Consider the following 15,532-nt stretch of genomic DNA (forward strand, 5'->3'; position numbering starts at 1 on the left):
GTTACCAACACTTGGTTCGACTTCTGAACACTTTTTACAAGAAATGGAGACACTAGAGGACGAGATTTTCGCCCTGAGCGAACCGGTAAGCCGCGTTCAACCCAATAAATGAATTGCTATTGAAGGACCTACTCTTGTTTCATGCCTGGCTTTGAAGTAAATAAATTGTCTTGGTTGCCTTAGTTGATAAGTAAAATTGACCAAAATCTCATTATACATCGAAATCTTTATCTACAGGATGAACTTGGAAAAGTCATCGAAAGTTTTCTTATTAATAGTAAGAACATCGTATTTTCCGAGAGATTATTCACGTAGTAACATTTATGTTTGCCATTTCATAAAATAAGGGACGTGTCCCGGATATTTGTCGAAGGATAAATTCCCGTGCTGGCAGATCAACAATGGCTGTTACTGCGTCATCCAACAATTTGTATCATTATTACATATTTCGCTGGGATCACCAGTTGTAATGTCTTTGTTTTTCTATCACCTTATGCAGAAAACGTGGGTGACTGCTCTCCATTTTTGCCGACAGTTTGGTATGGAATTACTATCGCTCGAGACGGAGGAAGAGGAGCAAAATTTAGCCAAGTCCTTAAGAGCCAAAAAAATGGGTAAATGGTTTTATTTCCGTTAGCAAATGAATTAAATAGTTATACGCTTTATTGTCTTTAGCCAGTTCTAATCAGTCGTACTTGATGTCGGATCATCGTCTTTATGGTAACCGAACGACTTGGATGTGGGCCGGTCTCGGCACCCCCATTTCTTCAAGTAGAAGTATACCGTGGAGCAAAGGTGAGCCGTCGGGAAGCTGTTGCGACGCACATCCAGTAATACAAGAAGAATGTTTGGATTGGACTTTTTATCATTTTACCCCAGTAGGAGGCCCAACGTGGAATGACGTGAGCTGTGACAACACACACCGAAATTTTATTTGTGAATTTTCAGTTACTCCACCATCGATCTGATGATTTGTTGGTTCGGTAAAACGGTATGAAATTTTCTTCCTATCAAAAGATGGCAAAGGAAAGCCTTTTACTTCGTTCTATCTCGTGCCACTCGACATTCCCAATGTATAATGGATTTTTGTTTGAGTATTTTTTTTTTTTTAACTTTGACGTTTGAAGCTGACTCTGTATTTGATCAAGAAACAGTTGGAAAGAATTAATGGGAAAATTATTTGGCCATGGTCAGAGGGAATTTTTTGCTTTTCTGCGAAGGTGCTGTCAACTGTCAAGTGCAGCGTCGTGTAATCTGCCCGTTTTCAAAGTGATTTTAGGGTGCTCGAGTTGGATATAAAAAAGCGACACTTTCTAGCCAAAAATTCAGCAATAGCGACAGACATAGGAGTTAATCATCAGGTCTCCAAAAGAAAGCAGTGCTACGCTGAATTAAGTGAAATGGCAACACAGCTCAATAATGCCAAGCTTCTTCACTCTCCACCCTGTTAGAAAATGGTCGTTTATTCTTCAAACTTTCAAAAGTGATAACGTACGATCTATAGTTGTGTAAGTAGTGAGCCGTTAAGCAAGTACCTCGAAAGGCAGAACCATTTGTATCGTTTTTCTGAAATTGGCAACAGTTCTGTCTCGTTTCAATTCATTCTCGCCTAATCCTATAACGTTTATTGATTCTCAGCCAGCGTGCAACACGTGCTTGTGGGCTTGTATAACCGTGACGACTGAGCACTCATGACGAACGGTTACAAATATCATCGGTTCAGAAATGTGCACAATTGATTTTTTACCGTATTCTGCATTCGTGCAATAGGACTATATCCTACCTGCAATACGCCAAACCTGCAAGGAGGCCCTGCTCTGACAAACCGCTTTCAAATGGCGCATGAGTACACTATTGGCCCAACTTCCCCGTTCGTTATTTCCGCAACATATTGTGGTCAAAAGATACCTGCTCAGATCCATTGTGAATAGATTCATTAAGTGCGACATTTTCTAGAGTAGCTGTAGACCCTGTGCTAGAGAATTTATCCGTTTTACACTTGAATCACTAGAAGTGTTGTGTTATTCAAAAGCTAGTGTGTGGCTATCTACTATTAAGGGTTAGTGTCCGATTGCTTGAGACTGCAGCTTCGAAAGAAATAGAAGTCAAATCAATGGTATAGATCGTAAGTATTGCTGCGTTGGTGATTGTACATGGCCATCGGTTGTGACGTGATTGTTTGTTTTCCTACGACCAAGTGTGGAAGCTAGTTTAATATTGTATTTTGCAGTAGTATCCTTGACTAACTATGTTTTAAATGCAATTTACGTGTTATATCTAAAAGGATAGTTTTTTTACCTTCCGTGATTTAACAAGAAAAAACAAAAAAGAAAACTTAAATTTTTGCCAATAATTTAAAGTTTGGCTTAAAGACCAATCGAGTTCATAGATGGCGTTTTTGCAAAATACTTAGCCATCTGGTGGATATTTTCGACAACACGAGCCATAAACGCCGTGCTTGTAGCGTTGTTGCACGAAATAGTCCAAAGTGTTGCGTTTGTTAGTATTCTCACGTTTTCACGGTGACTTTAATTGGATTCGTTATTCAAGTGAGTGCGTTGGTGTTACATACCTCTGCGAAAATTGTCCCAACGATCATGTGTCCCCTTCAGTAAATTAGTGGCTTGCCCATATCGGATATACTTGACGTGATTTAAGCTAGTAAAGCACTCAGCTGAGTTAAAGCTCGTGCGTACCAAAAACTTGAAAAATTCCTGCAAGAATCCAAAGAAAACAAAATTTGCTTTCCAGAAAATGGCCGATGACAAAATGAAAGGTGATCAGGACTTCAAAAACCACAGTAACAATTCGACTACGTCGCCACTTCAAGCCAAACCAGCATCTGGATTGGTGAATTGCATTCTACTTTTGATTATAAATCATCATTATAATTTAAGAGTATAATTTAAATTCAATTAATTTTCTGTTGTCTTCAGAAGCCAAACTATGCCCTCAAGTTCACCCTGGCTGGCCACACCAAGGCTGTATCAGCTGTGAAATTCAGCCCTAATGGAGAATGGCTTGCTAGTTCCTGTAAATATTCCTATCCTTCTGCAAAGCTGATGTATAAAGAATGACTGAACTTAATCTTGCTCAAATTTTTTACAACCAACAGCTGCTGATAAACTTGTTAAGATTTGGGGTGCATATGATGGCAAATTTGAGAAGTCCATCACAGGCCACAAGCTCGGAATCTCAGATGTGGCCTGGTCTTCTGATAGCCGCCTACTTGTATCTGCCAGTGACGACAAAACCCTTAAAATCTGGGAACTCAGTTCCGTAAGTTATTAATGCTAAATGAAAGTCATATCTATGTTAATAATTTTTTTGTAACTTTTTCTGCAGGGCAAATGTTTGAAAACTCTAAAAGGACATAGCAATTATGTTTTCTGTTGCAATTTCAACCCCCAGTCCAACCTAATTGTGTCAGGCTCAGTAAGCATTTCTGAATCAAAAGTTGAAAGAGTCCTCAATTAATTAACTGTTACATTCCTCCAGTTTGACGAAAGTGTCCGCATCTGGGACGTCAAGACGGGCAAATGTTTGAAAACGTTGCCTGCCCATTCGGATCCCGTATCGGCCGTCCATTTTAACCGAGATGGGTCTTTGATCGTTTCGTCAAGCTACGACGGCCTTTGGTATGTCGACTTCTGACTTTTGATTAGTTATATTGTTCACTAACACTTGTTTTCAGTCGCATTTGGGACACGGCTTCCGGTCAATGCTTAAAAACGCTGATCGATGATGACAATCCTCCCGTCTCATTTGTCAAATTTTCACCCAACGGAAAATACATCCTGGCCGCCACTCTAGATAACACACTGAAACTATGGGACTACTCCAAGGTGTCATCATTCAACCCCACAGTGCTTTTAAAAGAAATTTAATAATCTAATTTTTGTAATAATATTTCTAGGGCAAATGCTTGAAAACGTACACTGGCCACAAGAACGAAAAATACTGCATCTTTGCAAATTTCTCTGTCACCGGAGGAAAAGTACGGCATAGTTTAAAAAATTGAAGATCATATTGTGGAGCGAATTTGATCTTACTATGTCACTCTTTCTATAGTGGATCGTGTCCGGTTCGGAAGATAACATGGTTTACATTTGGAACTTGCAAACGAAAGAAATTGTTCAAAAACTTCAAGGTCATACAGGTAAACTTCTTATTAGCCGATCGCCGCCATTTTATACATACATTATAGTTTTTAATGCACCTCGTTGGCACTCATGCATTGTTTTGTGCTGCATTCCAGATGTCGTGTTATGTACTGCATGTCATCCTACTGAAAATATCATTGCCTCCGCTGCACTGGAGAATGATAAGACCATCAAGCTCTGGCGCTCTGACACGTAGACGGATTTAGCTTTGTCGAAACAAACTAATAAAAAATGTACGATGAAATGCGGTGTTGATGCGTGTACTTTATAGGAGAATTTTTGAGAAAAAAGTGATGCAATGTCTTGGCAAAAAAAAAGAAAGGTTGCCCGGCATTCTTGACTTCTCGTGGCCACTCCTCGTCGACAATACATTTTTTTTATTGAATTTTCTTTGAAGTAGCTTTACACTAATACTTAATTGGGGTGGTAAAGGCGTTGTGAGATACGTTCCATGTTTACGGCGTGGACTGTATGCCAGGGTATGACGCTTTTCTTTACCTGATTAATAAACAGGTTTAAATAACGACAATAGTTGACTAAAACGAATACTAACTTGTAACGTCTGAAAAACATCAAGGACGGAAATGGGCTGAAGTGAGGTAACTTGTTCAGTGGTACAAGCAAGGTAGAACGCCGAGTCTCGTTCTGCATTCTGAATTGTCTGTGGTATGGCTGGCACATGAGGTGGCTCAGCTAACTGGGAGATCTCAGTCCCATAACTAGCAAAATGTATTAAATATAGCATCCTAACATGTGAAAATGTCTAATTTTTTTTTTTTACCTATTACTGGTACTATCATGGACCGACCATGAATTGTGAAGCCAAGGATTTAGCGTCGGCTGACCAATCGAATATATTACTTTGTTCTCTCGAATGCGATATCCTTTCCGGTTCGTAACAATGGCAACAATCAATTCTCGTAGGAACTGCTTGGTAGCTGCCAGTATCAGTTTGATGGCTTTATCTTCACACCCATGGTCCAAACCAACATCCCAAGCTGCCACTAGCATTCGACCGTGGACGAGACCAGCGTCGGGTAGGGTGAGATCTTGGCTACAATAACGCACTTGAGGTTTCTCGATTGTGCGAGGGATCGAAGGTGGTAACAGAGAAACCGGGCTCACTGGTTGAAATCGATTCTGATGATGAAAAAAAAATAGTTAGTCAATCGTCTACCAAATGATAATATTCTGTGAAGTTACATCAAAGTTGACGCTTAGAGGTTTGTTCTTCGGTTGAACTTGTCTTGTCACAGTGATTGGTTTGATTTCACAAGAATGAACCTTTCTTTGAGGTACTATTGTTGGTCTTATTTTTTCAACTTCAGAAACAACAGTGGGTTTGTGTTTCACACCATGATAGACATATGTTGAAGGTTGGCATAAGCTTTGGCATTTTGTAACAATGGCCAGAAGAAAATCATTGTGTAGATGAACCTGGTCTGTTTTCAAGAACAATCTGGCCTGGCGATCAAACTCCTCCTTCGTTGTCTGAGAAACAAAAGACTATAATTATGAATGACAGGAAAACAAAACTGCAGATAGCTAACCTTCATGCAGAACCATGATTTGAGATGTGCAAAGTAGCTAAATAAGGATGTATAAGAAGAAATTTATATTCAGAACAGCTAGTTCTGATTGGCTTATTTACCTCTTTGATGATTCCCCTAACACATCCATTAAATTTTTTCTGGCTAGGTTTACGTCAAGCACACTCATTGTTATTGCTTTTGAACGTGAAAGTAGGACTCAATATTTTGATCACATCCAGTTACGGGATTCGTCTATTTAGTTCCTCGAGAGCTTTTGGAATTACTGCTAGATAGCGCTAAATGCTAGAGTAATTTATCTTTTAATATTTTTTGCGTATTTGTATTGTAATAAAGAAATTTTTTTTTTTAATTTTTCTTAAAATTCAAATATTTATATGTGTTTAATTAATAGATGACGAAACTTCAATACTTTAAATTCAAATCAAAGAGTAGGTGGCGCTGAAAGCCATCTTAGGCCTAGGAAACGACGGTCGTCGATGTGGACAGTTGCCGACGATCAGCCTCTTATTTGTTATCGTGCCATTTACACAGGCGGCCTCAATTTTCACGTTTAAGATATAGTACAGTTCCGTTACGCAAGTAACGTCGGTTTCTTGCCGTCCGTTGGATTCGTTTACAATATACAAAATTTGTTTAGTATACTAGATAGTGCTATCTCCATTTGCTAGTTAATAAGAAAATCTTTTGCCGAATAAAACTTGAGGTCTTGCGTGACAAAAACAAATAAAATGGCAAACATTGAAGTCACTGTCAAAACTCTTGATTCACGTAATCACAAATTCACTGTTTCCGAACAAGTAAGTTGGTGTATCACGATGCATGGCGTGTAATAGGCAGTTATATACTCTTTTATGTGTATTGCAGTTAACAGTAAAAGAACTTAAAGAACACATTGCTGGAGATGTTGCTACACCAGCCGAGACCCAACGATTGATCTATTGTGGCAGGGTGCTGCAAGATGATAAAAAACTTAGTGAATATGGTAATAAAAAATGTGTTTGGCTGTGATTTTGAATCAGTTTAATATCTGTTTCTTCTCAGATCTGAATGGAAAAGTCATCCACTTGGTTCAAAGAGCACCACCGTCAGTCGGAAATCCACCTGCAGGACCACCAAGAACACAGGGAACAAGACCAGGAAATATCCACTATCACCTGGATAGAGGCTTCCAAAATGGAGCAAGTCATATTATTGGTAGTTTGGACTTGCAATAATATTCAAACTACATTAAATGTTATAAAGCTTAAAAAATTTGATTACCAAGGTCCAGTTCCTCCTCCGGCAGGAAGCAGCTCTTTGTTGCGCTTGAATACAGCTCGTCACATGCTGGAAGATGCCTCACAAAGTTTGGGCAGAATCAGTTCTGTGCCTAGTGGTACTGGGCCCCTCTTCACCATGGATAACACTGTTGAGGGACCCTACTCATCTGCCATGCCATTTGCCCAGGCTGCCACTGCAGCTGCTCTGGCTGCTGCTTTTTCCACCGTCCAATCCATGGGGTAAGTTTAGAATAACAGATTAATCTTAAAACTATTAAATAATTTTCCCCGTTTGTTAGGGCAAATAATATAACTGTGTTACAAGGACCCAACGGAACACCAGCAGTACAGGGGTCGTTTGGTTTCCGAGTCCAAGGTCCTCAGCCGAATAATGCGCCGGAAAGCAGTGGGGGAACAAGTGAAAGCGGTGGTCCAACAGTTCCTCCTGCAACAGCACCACCTTCCTCTACAACATCCAGCACCCCTTCATCAACTCCTTCAGCAACAGCTCCGACAGCTGACCAACCACCTCAACAACAGCAGCAACAACAACAAATACGCAATCCTCGGGTGTCGGTCTTTGCGGATGTCATTGAAGATATGGAAAGAATCCAGCAAGATCTTCGCCCGCATTTGACAACCGTCCGTCAACTTCTCAGAGATGATCCAGTATTGAATCCGCTGTCGGCGGAATACCGACAGGCCCAGCATACCTACAATCAAGTGATTATTTCCGTTTACCATTTGCCATATTCCCGTTTCATAAGTTTAATATTCTTTTTTTTTTTTTTTTTTTTTACAATTTCCTAGGTGGCGGAAGGTCTACACTATTTGGCACACGCTTTCCACGCCATGAGCGATTTGATGGTGGATTTTGGAGCTCCACCTCCGCGCGAAGTCCGCGCCCGGCCTTATGTTTACCAACAAGCCGTTCTCTCATCCACCATCCCCATTCACGCTTCCATTAGCGTAGAAACTACGCATACGCACCGACATCCTCAGACTAACCCGTCAGCTGGTAATCCAACAGCGGCACAGCCAACCCAGGGTCCTCCACGAATGCCTACAACGCACCATCGTGAGTTTGTCCGTCATGTTTCACGCCCTGAAACTGCAGCGGGTACTGCGAACCCTTCGCCAGCTCCAACTGCCAGCCCGACATTTGTCGGTTGGCGAGCATCGATTCCTGTACCTGGCGCAACCCCTAACGCTCCTCCCGGCCAGAACGTTGCCGCACCACGAGCGCCAGTCCAGATGCTGCATCCTGAAATGTTGGCCAGAGGAGGCCATCCGCATCCGTTTGGACGCTTGCCTTTAGCCATGGCGAGTCAAGGAGGCTGGACACCGGTGAATTTAGGCGGCCAAATGCATCCAATGGTCTACATGGAAGTGCGTTCTAACAATAACCAACAGGAGGATCAACCCGCTTCTCCTGGCCAATCGCCGACAGCTTTGGGTGAATTTGACGACTTTCTGCCGTGTCATTCTCGACACTTATCTCGTTCATCAACTCGAACTGACTCGGAACAAACCAGACCACGCCCAACGGTCGTCACTGGGCCGGCACAAGCTTTCACGATGACGGCCGAAACAAATCAGGCATGTTCTTAAAAATAAAATTGTCCTTAATATTCTAAATGTAAACACAAAATATTTCAATTTGACTGTAGGCACATCCAGCGCGTACCGGAACTCAAACAACTACCAATCCGGCTTCTGTCGACGAGTTCATGAACGAAATGCTTCGTCAGGTATTTTGTAGGCATTGAAATACTGTGTGAAAGTTGGGGTTTTTTTCAAATACATTTTGTTTCGTAATGAAAATAGGTGACGGCCAGCAGCGGCGTAGGAGATGGAAGAATGGCTGGTGGAGTCATAATTGGTGGTGGGGGTGGTGGTTCCGACAACACGGGCAGTCCGGTGTTGACGAACGCCATGTTTAGCAGTTTGCTTCAGGGAGTTATGCAGGAAGTGGCCGGAGTAGTGAGCGGCCACCAATCGCCCAATACCGTGGCCCATTTCTTACGCAACATTCCCGATTTCACTTACACGGCCGGCGAGTCGTTCCTCTTTGACCTCTTTATGACGATGGTTGGAAAATAACCTCGACTTCTTTTTCTCTATTTTTGTTTAACACGATTATCATTTATTATTTGATTCTTCTCGATTTTTTTTTTAAACAAAAAGGCTGATCACATGACATTCCGCGATTTAATGGCCCTCTTTTACGGAATGCCGGACGCTCTCAATCCGATGCGGGATCACTTGAGGAATTTCACTCGCCAGCGCGTCCTACCATCCGGAGGGGACTTTACAGATCTTTCCGTACGACAGGGTATCATGACGTTGGTCAGTCAAGCCCTACCTTTGCTTCAAAGCGCTGCTGTAAGTCAAAAGATTTATACCTCTTTTTTTTTTTTTTTTTTTTTTAATAATAGAACAACTGGATCTTAATGTTTTCTTGTGAATTTAGGCGGAAGCCAGCATCCGTCCCGATGTGGATTTCGTGGCCACGATGGCCCAGTTTATCCAGCAACGACTACACGAAGTGGTCCAATTGATTGGAATGCCAGGTATAAAACCTTGTTGGTGCAATCGCTTCCATTTGAAAGCCCTTTTAAATGTCTTACCTTTTTGTTTTTAAGGAGAAAATCCAGATTTTGGTCGATTGATGATGGACAAGATCCGTCGCACGTTGATAATGGCAGCTGCGTTAGCTCTAAGTTGTTTCACCGATGGTTCTACCAGTCTTGAGCGAGTTTTCCTGTCACAATTGGTAAGTTATCGCTTATTAAATTACGTGTTAAAACATTATTTAATAATTTCGCGGACGTAGCGCGGAGTGTCGGATGGCGTCCATCCAGCCGTCCAGGAATGGACGACCAACTCGTCGATCGAGCGTCTGCGGACTCTTTTGGCCTCGGTGGATCTCGATCAGCTGACGCCCACCATTGAACCCTTGGTGATGAACACGGAACGCGGCAGGACCTGGACGGCCCTTTTCAACGCCCAGGTGGAGGAAATGAACGATCGTGAGCCGGCCGCACCAGTCACAACTCCGACTGCGCCTGAAACTTCTACGTTAACCCCTCCAGCTGCCATGGGATCGACTGCAACAGCCGAGGAAGAACCTATGGAGGTGGTAGTGGAGAAGAAAGATGAAGCATCGGCCATAATTCAGGGACAACCAAGGCAACGCAGCCGTTTGGAGAAATTGCGGAACCAAGTGGTAGAAGCCCGTCAAAAGGAAGCCAATCGCGTCAAAACACCAGAGCCTGTCGTTGACGTCGTCGTAGGGTCCCAAACTTGGCACAACGAAGTTCCAAGGGTTAGGATTTTGATTTGTTTCATTTTCGTCTGTTCAGTGTTTAATCGTGAAATGTTTTTGATGCTTTTAAAGGAATGGGTTCCAGTAATCGCGCGTGATATCCAACGCCAGAGCCGGGCACAACCACCTGTGCCTCTTAGTGACGCCTACCTGGCAGGAATTCCCAGCAAGCGGCGCAAGTTGGCCGAAGGCAACCGACCCAACACAAATCCGCAATTACTTCTCCGGGGTAAATCGATTTATTCCTTTTCACATTGCGAAATGATGGCGTCAAAACATTGATTTATTTAGAAACCATCGAACGCGCTTTGCGCTCTGCCAATGTCTCGTCGGCTACCGTCAACGAAGTGACAAACGTAGCGACGGCCAACGTCGAAGTAGGCAGCGCCTTTTTACCCGAAGTCCGTCGGTTGGGCAATGCTAGACTGGATAGGGATACGGATTTCGATGCCGAACGTTTCCCTAATGCAGAGCGATTTTTTCATGGAGGCACTTGAGTAAATAATAACAACAGCATCCCCCACACTACCTTTTTACCCTCTTATTAATGAATCAGTTATTATTTTTTTTTTTCCTACCACTAAGTTGCGATGTTTGTTTGTTTGCCATCAAGTCCAATAGATGGAGTAGGCGATTTCGATCTTCTTTGACATCGATCGTCATCATTCTGATAACTTAATAATAAGTAATAATCATTTTCTTTCTTCATTTTTTCTTCCCTCTAGACATTTTTTTTTTCGCCGTTAGTGATCCGGTTTATTTCTGGAGAGCTTCGTACTTTAAAGAAAACATAAAGAAATTCAAGCGAGTGTCATATTTTCATGCCTTCCCTTAGAAGCTGCTTTTATGGCGATCAATAACTTTATCTCGCTTGATAATTACACATAACAAGTATCTTTTTTTAAATATTTGTTTTCATAACATACAATTGATTGATGTTTGACTGAATACAACATTTCTTTTTTGTTTAGTTTCTCGTTTCTAGATGGCGTTTGTGTCTTTTCCGAACGGTTCGTGAAAAAAAAAAAAAAAAATTTCTTTCTTTTTCCAAACGTCAAAGCCATGGAGGAATGGCTTTGATTATCATCAAACAGAAAGAGAGACGGACACCGGGACGGTCTGTTGACACACTTGACTCGATGAGAGAGGTCATGACGGAAATGGGAAGACGGCCCCCCCATTTTTCTTCTTCTTCTTAATTTTTTTTTTTTAAGCTTCGTATCTTTTCTACCGGTCATCAAAGGCTTCGATTCATGGCCGATTGATATCTTATTAATATTATTTGCTAGGTTCACATGAACGAAAAAGACCTTGGGTATGTTGATGACTACCGTATGTTATTCATTATTCATGATTGAATTCGCATGCTCCTAGTGCTTTTTGCCGAGGATCGATTTCTTCTGAAGTTAAGGACGTCTTTTATCTATTCATCGTTTCCTCTCACCAAGGTTATTTTCTATGCTGAATTCCTAGATATCCAAAGTGGCAATAGACTGTTAGCACCAACCGACGTATAGAGTCTATATAAAGCTGCAAAAGGACAGCGACCTCGACGGATTCCGGTAGGAATCCATTGCTGTAGAAAGTGTTTAGCCAAGCCAACACCAGCCTGATACGTACAACTAAAAAAAGAAAACAAAAAAACACAATAACAAATTTGTTAAAAGACAAAAAAAAAAGAAACAAACTTTCTATCCGCTTAACGCTTTCCACACGATGGCAACTTCCACGGAATTTGAACACAATTGTGTACAGGCCGGGATTGCACTGACACTCGAGGGGGCGAGAGAAATCTTCCGGGTTTGTATGCATTTTCTATTATTATGGTGAAAAAAGAAAAAAGGGAAAGATTAATCATTTAAGACCTTGATTTACCTCGAAAAATGGTGGATCAGAATTGAATAATAGTTGTTTTTTTCAATAGTTATTTATGTGGTTGTTTGGGTTGTGTCCAGTCCTTGAAAGTATTTGGTGTAAAACATTGACCATTTTTCTTCTCTGAATGATCTAGAAATGATGAAAAAGGTCGTAAGTGAAAAAAAAAAAATAATTAAACTGGCGGACGATGTGCTGAATCAAGGCCAGTTTCGTCCATGGCCACATCTGCAGCGAATCACCAAGAAACAACCTACTGAAAATGGTTGAAATAAAAGAGGCATTTGAATGTTTAAAAAACATTTCAACATTTAGAACAAAAGGCAGACACTATTTTTAAAAAATTCGATATCGTGGAGATGATATGGAAATGAGTGTCTTTTGTGTGCTGTAAAAAATAAAACTGGTTCTCTGGATACCGTGTGTCTAAATCAGATGTAGGGAGATAGGTGGGCAAAATGGGAGAAGTAGGTCGGACGACGTTCATGGGTGTTTGCCTGTAAAGAGAGAGAGAGAGAAAAATGTTTGATTACCGCAAACGTCGAAACGAGTTCTGTTACATAGTGTGTGTGTGTAGAGAGAGAGAGAGAGAGAGTCGTACACATGTAAAGTAGTTACGTGTAGACTCTGAAATGTGTGTGTGTGTGTACAGTTGGGTGGAAAGCCTTTGACAGCCGCCCCCCAACAGCTGAGAGAGTGCATTCACCTGCTGCCATTCGATGAGAATCCGGTTGCGTGAAAAAAGAAAAAAAAGACTGTAAAGCGTGGGGTTCAGAGAGAAACCCGAATCTTCAGAGTCTATGTCATGAAAAAAAAAAAAAAAAAAAACCGGGCAATGTTGGATGAATAAGCGGACCATTTGGGGCACCAAACTGGAAATGTCGATTTTGGAATGGCGAACTTTGTTCCATTAACCTAGACGAACAAAGTTCATTAAAAGGATTTCACAGTCAATCCTCATTTATGGTGTTGCTGCAAAAAAAAAAATAAATGAAAACGAAAAGGCGTCCGTTTGGCTAAATAAAACTGAAATGCAAGATCACAAGTAAAGACGACGGAGTTAATCGAAATATATCAACTGACTGTAATACCAATGATTTTCTGACGAAATGAAGATTTGCAAACAAAATGTCCAACCTCGTGGTGAAGACAACCGAGAATCAACATCCATTGTGTGTGTGTTAGTGTGTCCTAGAAAACGTATAATATTTCTCTTGAATTCTTATCTGTCGAGAAGGTCCCGTTGATGACCATAAATATAAAGCAAAACGAAAGAAAACTGGACAAACCGGAATTATGGCATCGAAAACACAGCAAAAAAAAAAAAAAAGGCAACGTACAAAATAAAAGCAATGGAGGTCGGCGGCCATGATTTTTCGGATCGCTTGTTTCGATACACAATCAGTTCTGCGCCACACATACACATTCATCAAATACCTTCCATTCGTTGTTTCTGTGAAGCTGTTTGTCTTTTTTTTTTTTTCGACTCAAACATTTCGCCATTCTTATTCTAAAACAGATACAAAATAAAACAGCTGAGTGCATCCAACGTGTCTGTGCACAAGAGGAGAAAGTGGGTTAGCAGGACGTTCAACCCTTTAGCCGTGCACAGCTCTCGTCGTCGAGGATACTATACTACTACTATGCTGTACAGTCATGGCCGTGCGCCATTTTCAGTTTTTCGTTCCTTTTCTTTCTATTCGTCTTTTCTCTTTTTTTTTTTTTTTTTTGTCTTCATTGCCGAATCGTGGCTCGCAACGCATATATACAGCGAATGAATCACGCCTAAGAAAAAAAAACTTGGAACGATCACTAGACATCGTTGTCCTTTTTTGAGGTCGAGGTTTTTTTTATTTATTTGAATGTTTTATTTTGTTGGTTTATTTTTTCAGGGTTTTTTTTTTTCACCTGCCAATTCCGTGAATTTTTTTTTTGCTTTTTAATATTTCTTTCTCTATGGAAAGTCAGCGCCGACGACGAAACGTCTCGAGCTCTGGATCGATGCCGTGACGTCATTTGTAGACGTTGGGGTCGTCCACCTCTACGATAATTCCATTTGTTTGTTTTTTTCACGTTTCATGTTCTATTATGTACTTGGACAGACGTGTACATACATGCGTCAATTTTGCCCAAGTGCACACCAAAAGTGGGATTAAAAGTTAGTTTACATCCTGAAATCGAAAAGTCCAAAAAAGATGGCCGACATTGAAACATTAATTTTTAAGAATCATTTTTGATAAAAAAAATCTAAATGAAACGGTTCATATTTGCTTTTCTCGAAATAAAGATTGTATTTTTCATACGTTTATTTATTTTATTTAAAAAAAAAAAATGGATTGAGATAGGGAAATCTGACAATTTTTTTATTGCCGCTAGGTGGTGTTGCGGTTTCTTTCCGGTTTGGAACCCGCGTGGTTCTCCTATTTTTCCCTCTGCACTCCCCAAAGAGGAGGAGGACGGGGGAAGGGAGAGGGGGAGGTAGGGACTGACGAAGGATAGGGCCAGATTGAGAGGGGAGGGTGGGTTTAGAGGGAGAGTAGAGCAAAGGCAAAAGGGAAACGGGCAGGCACAGAACAAACCCGAACGAGAGGTCGTTGCACTCTGCTGTGCGTATCCTGCGTTCGTCTGTTTGGGCCGACCGGCCGGTTAAAACAACACGAAAATCACCACACCATTGTGAAGTTTTAACACAAATTTCGATTCTGTTCGTCATCGCCATCATCTACGTCATCATCGATCAAAGTGAACGTTTTTTTTGGCGCCTAAAAAAACAGAGTGTGTGTGTGCAAAAACTCGTGGTGGAACAGCGAACCTCGGTCAGTTCACAGTGTGTTCTTTCCCCCCCCCCCTCTCTTTTAGCAGGGATGTCGCTAGGCAACCTGAACATTTTCGACGTTTAATAGTCTGTGTTAATAAGGCGAGTGTCTTATTTTTTTTGCGACGATGGAGTGAATCTGTGAAAGGTATTTCAATCGAAAAGCTGCACACCTCAAGTAAAGAACCGTTAGAGGACTGTGACGACACACAGACACACTCACACACGGGCTAAAAGGAAAGAAAAAAAAAGAAGTCAAAAAGAAACGAAAACAACCAAGGTCGTGATGATGAATCGAGTCTCGTTTGATCAGTGGGCCAGAGTCGTGCAGGCTCACGGTGCTTTGACCTTGACGCGATACTAGCGCCACCGCTAACCACTACCCTACCCGTTTCTTTTTTTTTTTTCTCTCAATCCCGTTCTAAATTTGTCCCTTTTTTTTATTTTTTTTATTTTCCCGAATCAAAAAGAAACAGAAAAAAATAAAAATAAAAAGAATATCTCACTGAGGAATTGCATAGAGAAGGAGGAGGAGCTGG

General features: G+C 41.3%; 3 protein-coding genes and 1 long non-coding RNA gene across 6 annotated transcripts; 2 read left to right on the top strand and 2 right to left on the bottom strand.

Annotated features, from left to right (window-relative positions):
* The first annotated feature begins 2,437 nt into the window (after nt 1–2,437).
* Nucleotides 2,438–4,548, top strand: LOC130688446 (WD repeat-containing protein 5). Its single transcript, XM_059496775.1, has 10 exons — nt 2,438–2,688; nt 2,752–2,850; nt 2,937–3,031; nt 3,114–3,279; nt 3,346–3,435; nt 3,499–3,638; nt 3,695–3,845; nt 3,917–3,997; nt 4,072–4,159; nt 4,259–4,548. The coding sequence occupies exons 2-10, from the start codon at nt 2,755–2,757 to the stop codon at nt 4,357–4,359; spliced, it is 1,008 nt and encodes a 335-aa protein (XP_059352758.1). The 5' UTR covers nt 2,438–2,688; nt 2,752–2,754; the 3' UTR covers nt 4,360–4,548.
* On the bottom strand, nt 4,408–5,953 carry LOC130688447 (transcriptional adapter 1-like). Its single transcript, XM_057511436.1, has 6 exons — nt 5,815–5,953; nt 5,714–5,750; nt 5,367–5,654; nt 4,945–5,303; nt 4,717–4,882; nt 4,408–4,661 (listed from the first exon to the last, which is right to left on the bottom strand). Exons 1-6 carry the CDS (start codon nt 5,880–5,882, stop codon nt 4,578–4,580), a joined length of 1,002 nt encoding a protein of 333 aa, XP_057367419.1. The 5' UTR covers nt 5,883–5,953; the 3' UTR covers nt 4,408–4,577.
* Nucleotides 5,954–6,168: 215 nt separating this feature from the next.
* On the top strand, nt 6,169–11,269 carry LOC130688457 (large proline-rich protein BAG6-like). The gene is made up of 14 exons (XM_057511447.2): nt 6,169–6,513; nt 6,581–6,698; nt 6,758–6,910; nt 6,981–7,215; nt 7,275–7,698; nt 7,786–8,574; nt 8,646–8,726; nt 8,803–9,066; nt 9,163–9,360; nt 9,449–9,548; nt 9,621–9,751; nt 9,812–10,303; nt 10,376–10,532; nt 10,595–11,269. The coding sequence occupies exons 1-14, from the start codon at nt 6,445–6,447 to the stop codon at nt 10,798–10,800; spliced, it is 3,417 nt and encodes a 1,138-aa protein (XP_057367430.1). The 5' UTR covers nt 6,169–6,444; the 3' UTR covers nt 10,801–11,269.
* LOC130688459 (uncharacterized) lies at nt 11,120–13,948 on the bottom strand. 3 transcript variants are annotated; one of them, XR_009421684.1, is made up of 4 exons: nt 13,616–13,948; nt 12,885–13,369; nt 11,992–12,675; nt 11,120–11,925 (listed from the first exon to the last, which is right to left on the bottom strand). It is a non-coding gene; the product is annotated as an uncharacterized LOC130688459 (long non-coding RNA). The 3 variants fall into 3 exon arrangements; XR_009421685.1 differs by having other exon boundaries at nt 11,992–12,118; nt 12,179–12,675; nt 12,885–13,948; XR_009421683.1 differs by having other exon boundaries at nt 12,885–13,948.
* Nucleotides 13,949–15,532: the final 1,584 nt, after the last annotated feature.

Source organism: Daphnia carinata, chromosome 9, assembly GCF_022539665.2.
Source record: "Daphnia carinata strain CSIRO-1 chromosome 9, CSIRO_AGI_Dcar_HiC_V3, whole genome shotgun sequence".
NCBI classification, from domain to species: Eukaryota; Metazoa; Arthropoda; class Branchiopoda; order Diplostraca; family Daphniidae; genus Daphnia; species Daphnia carinata.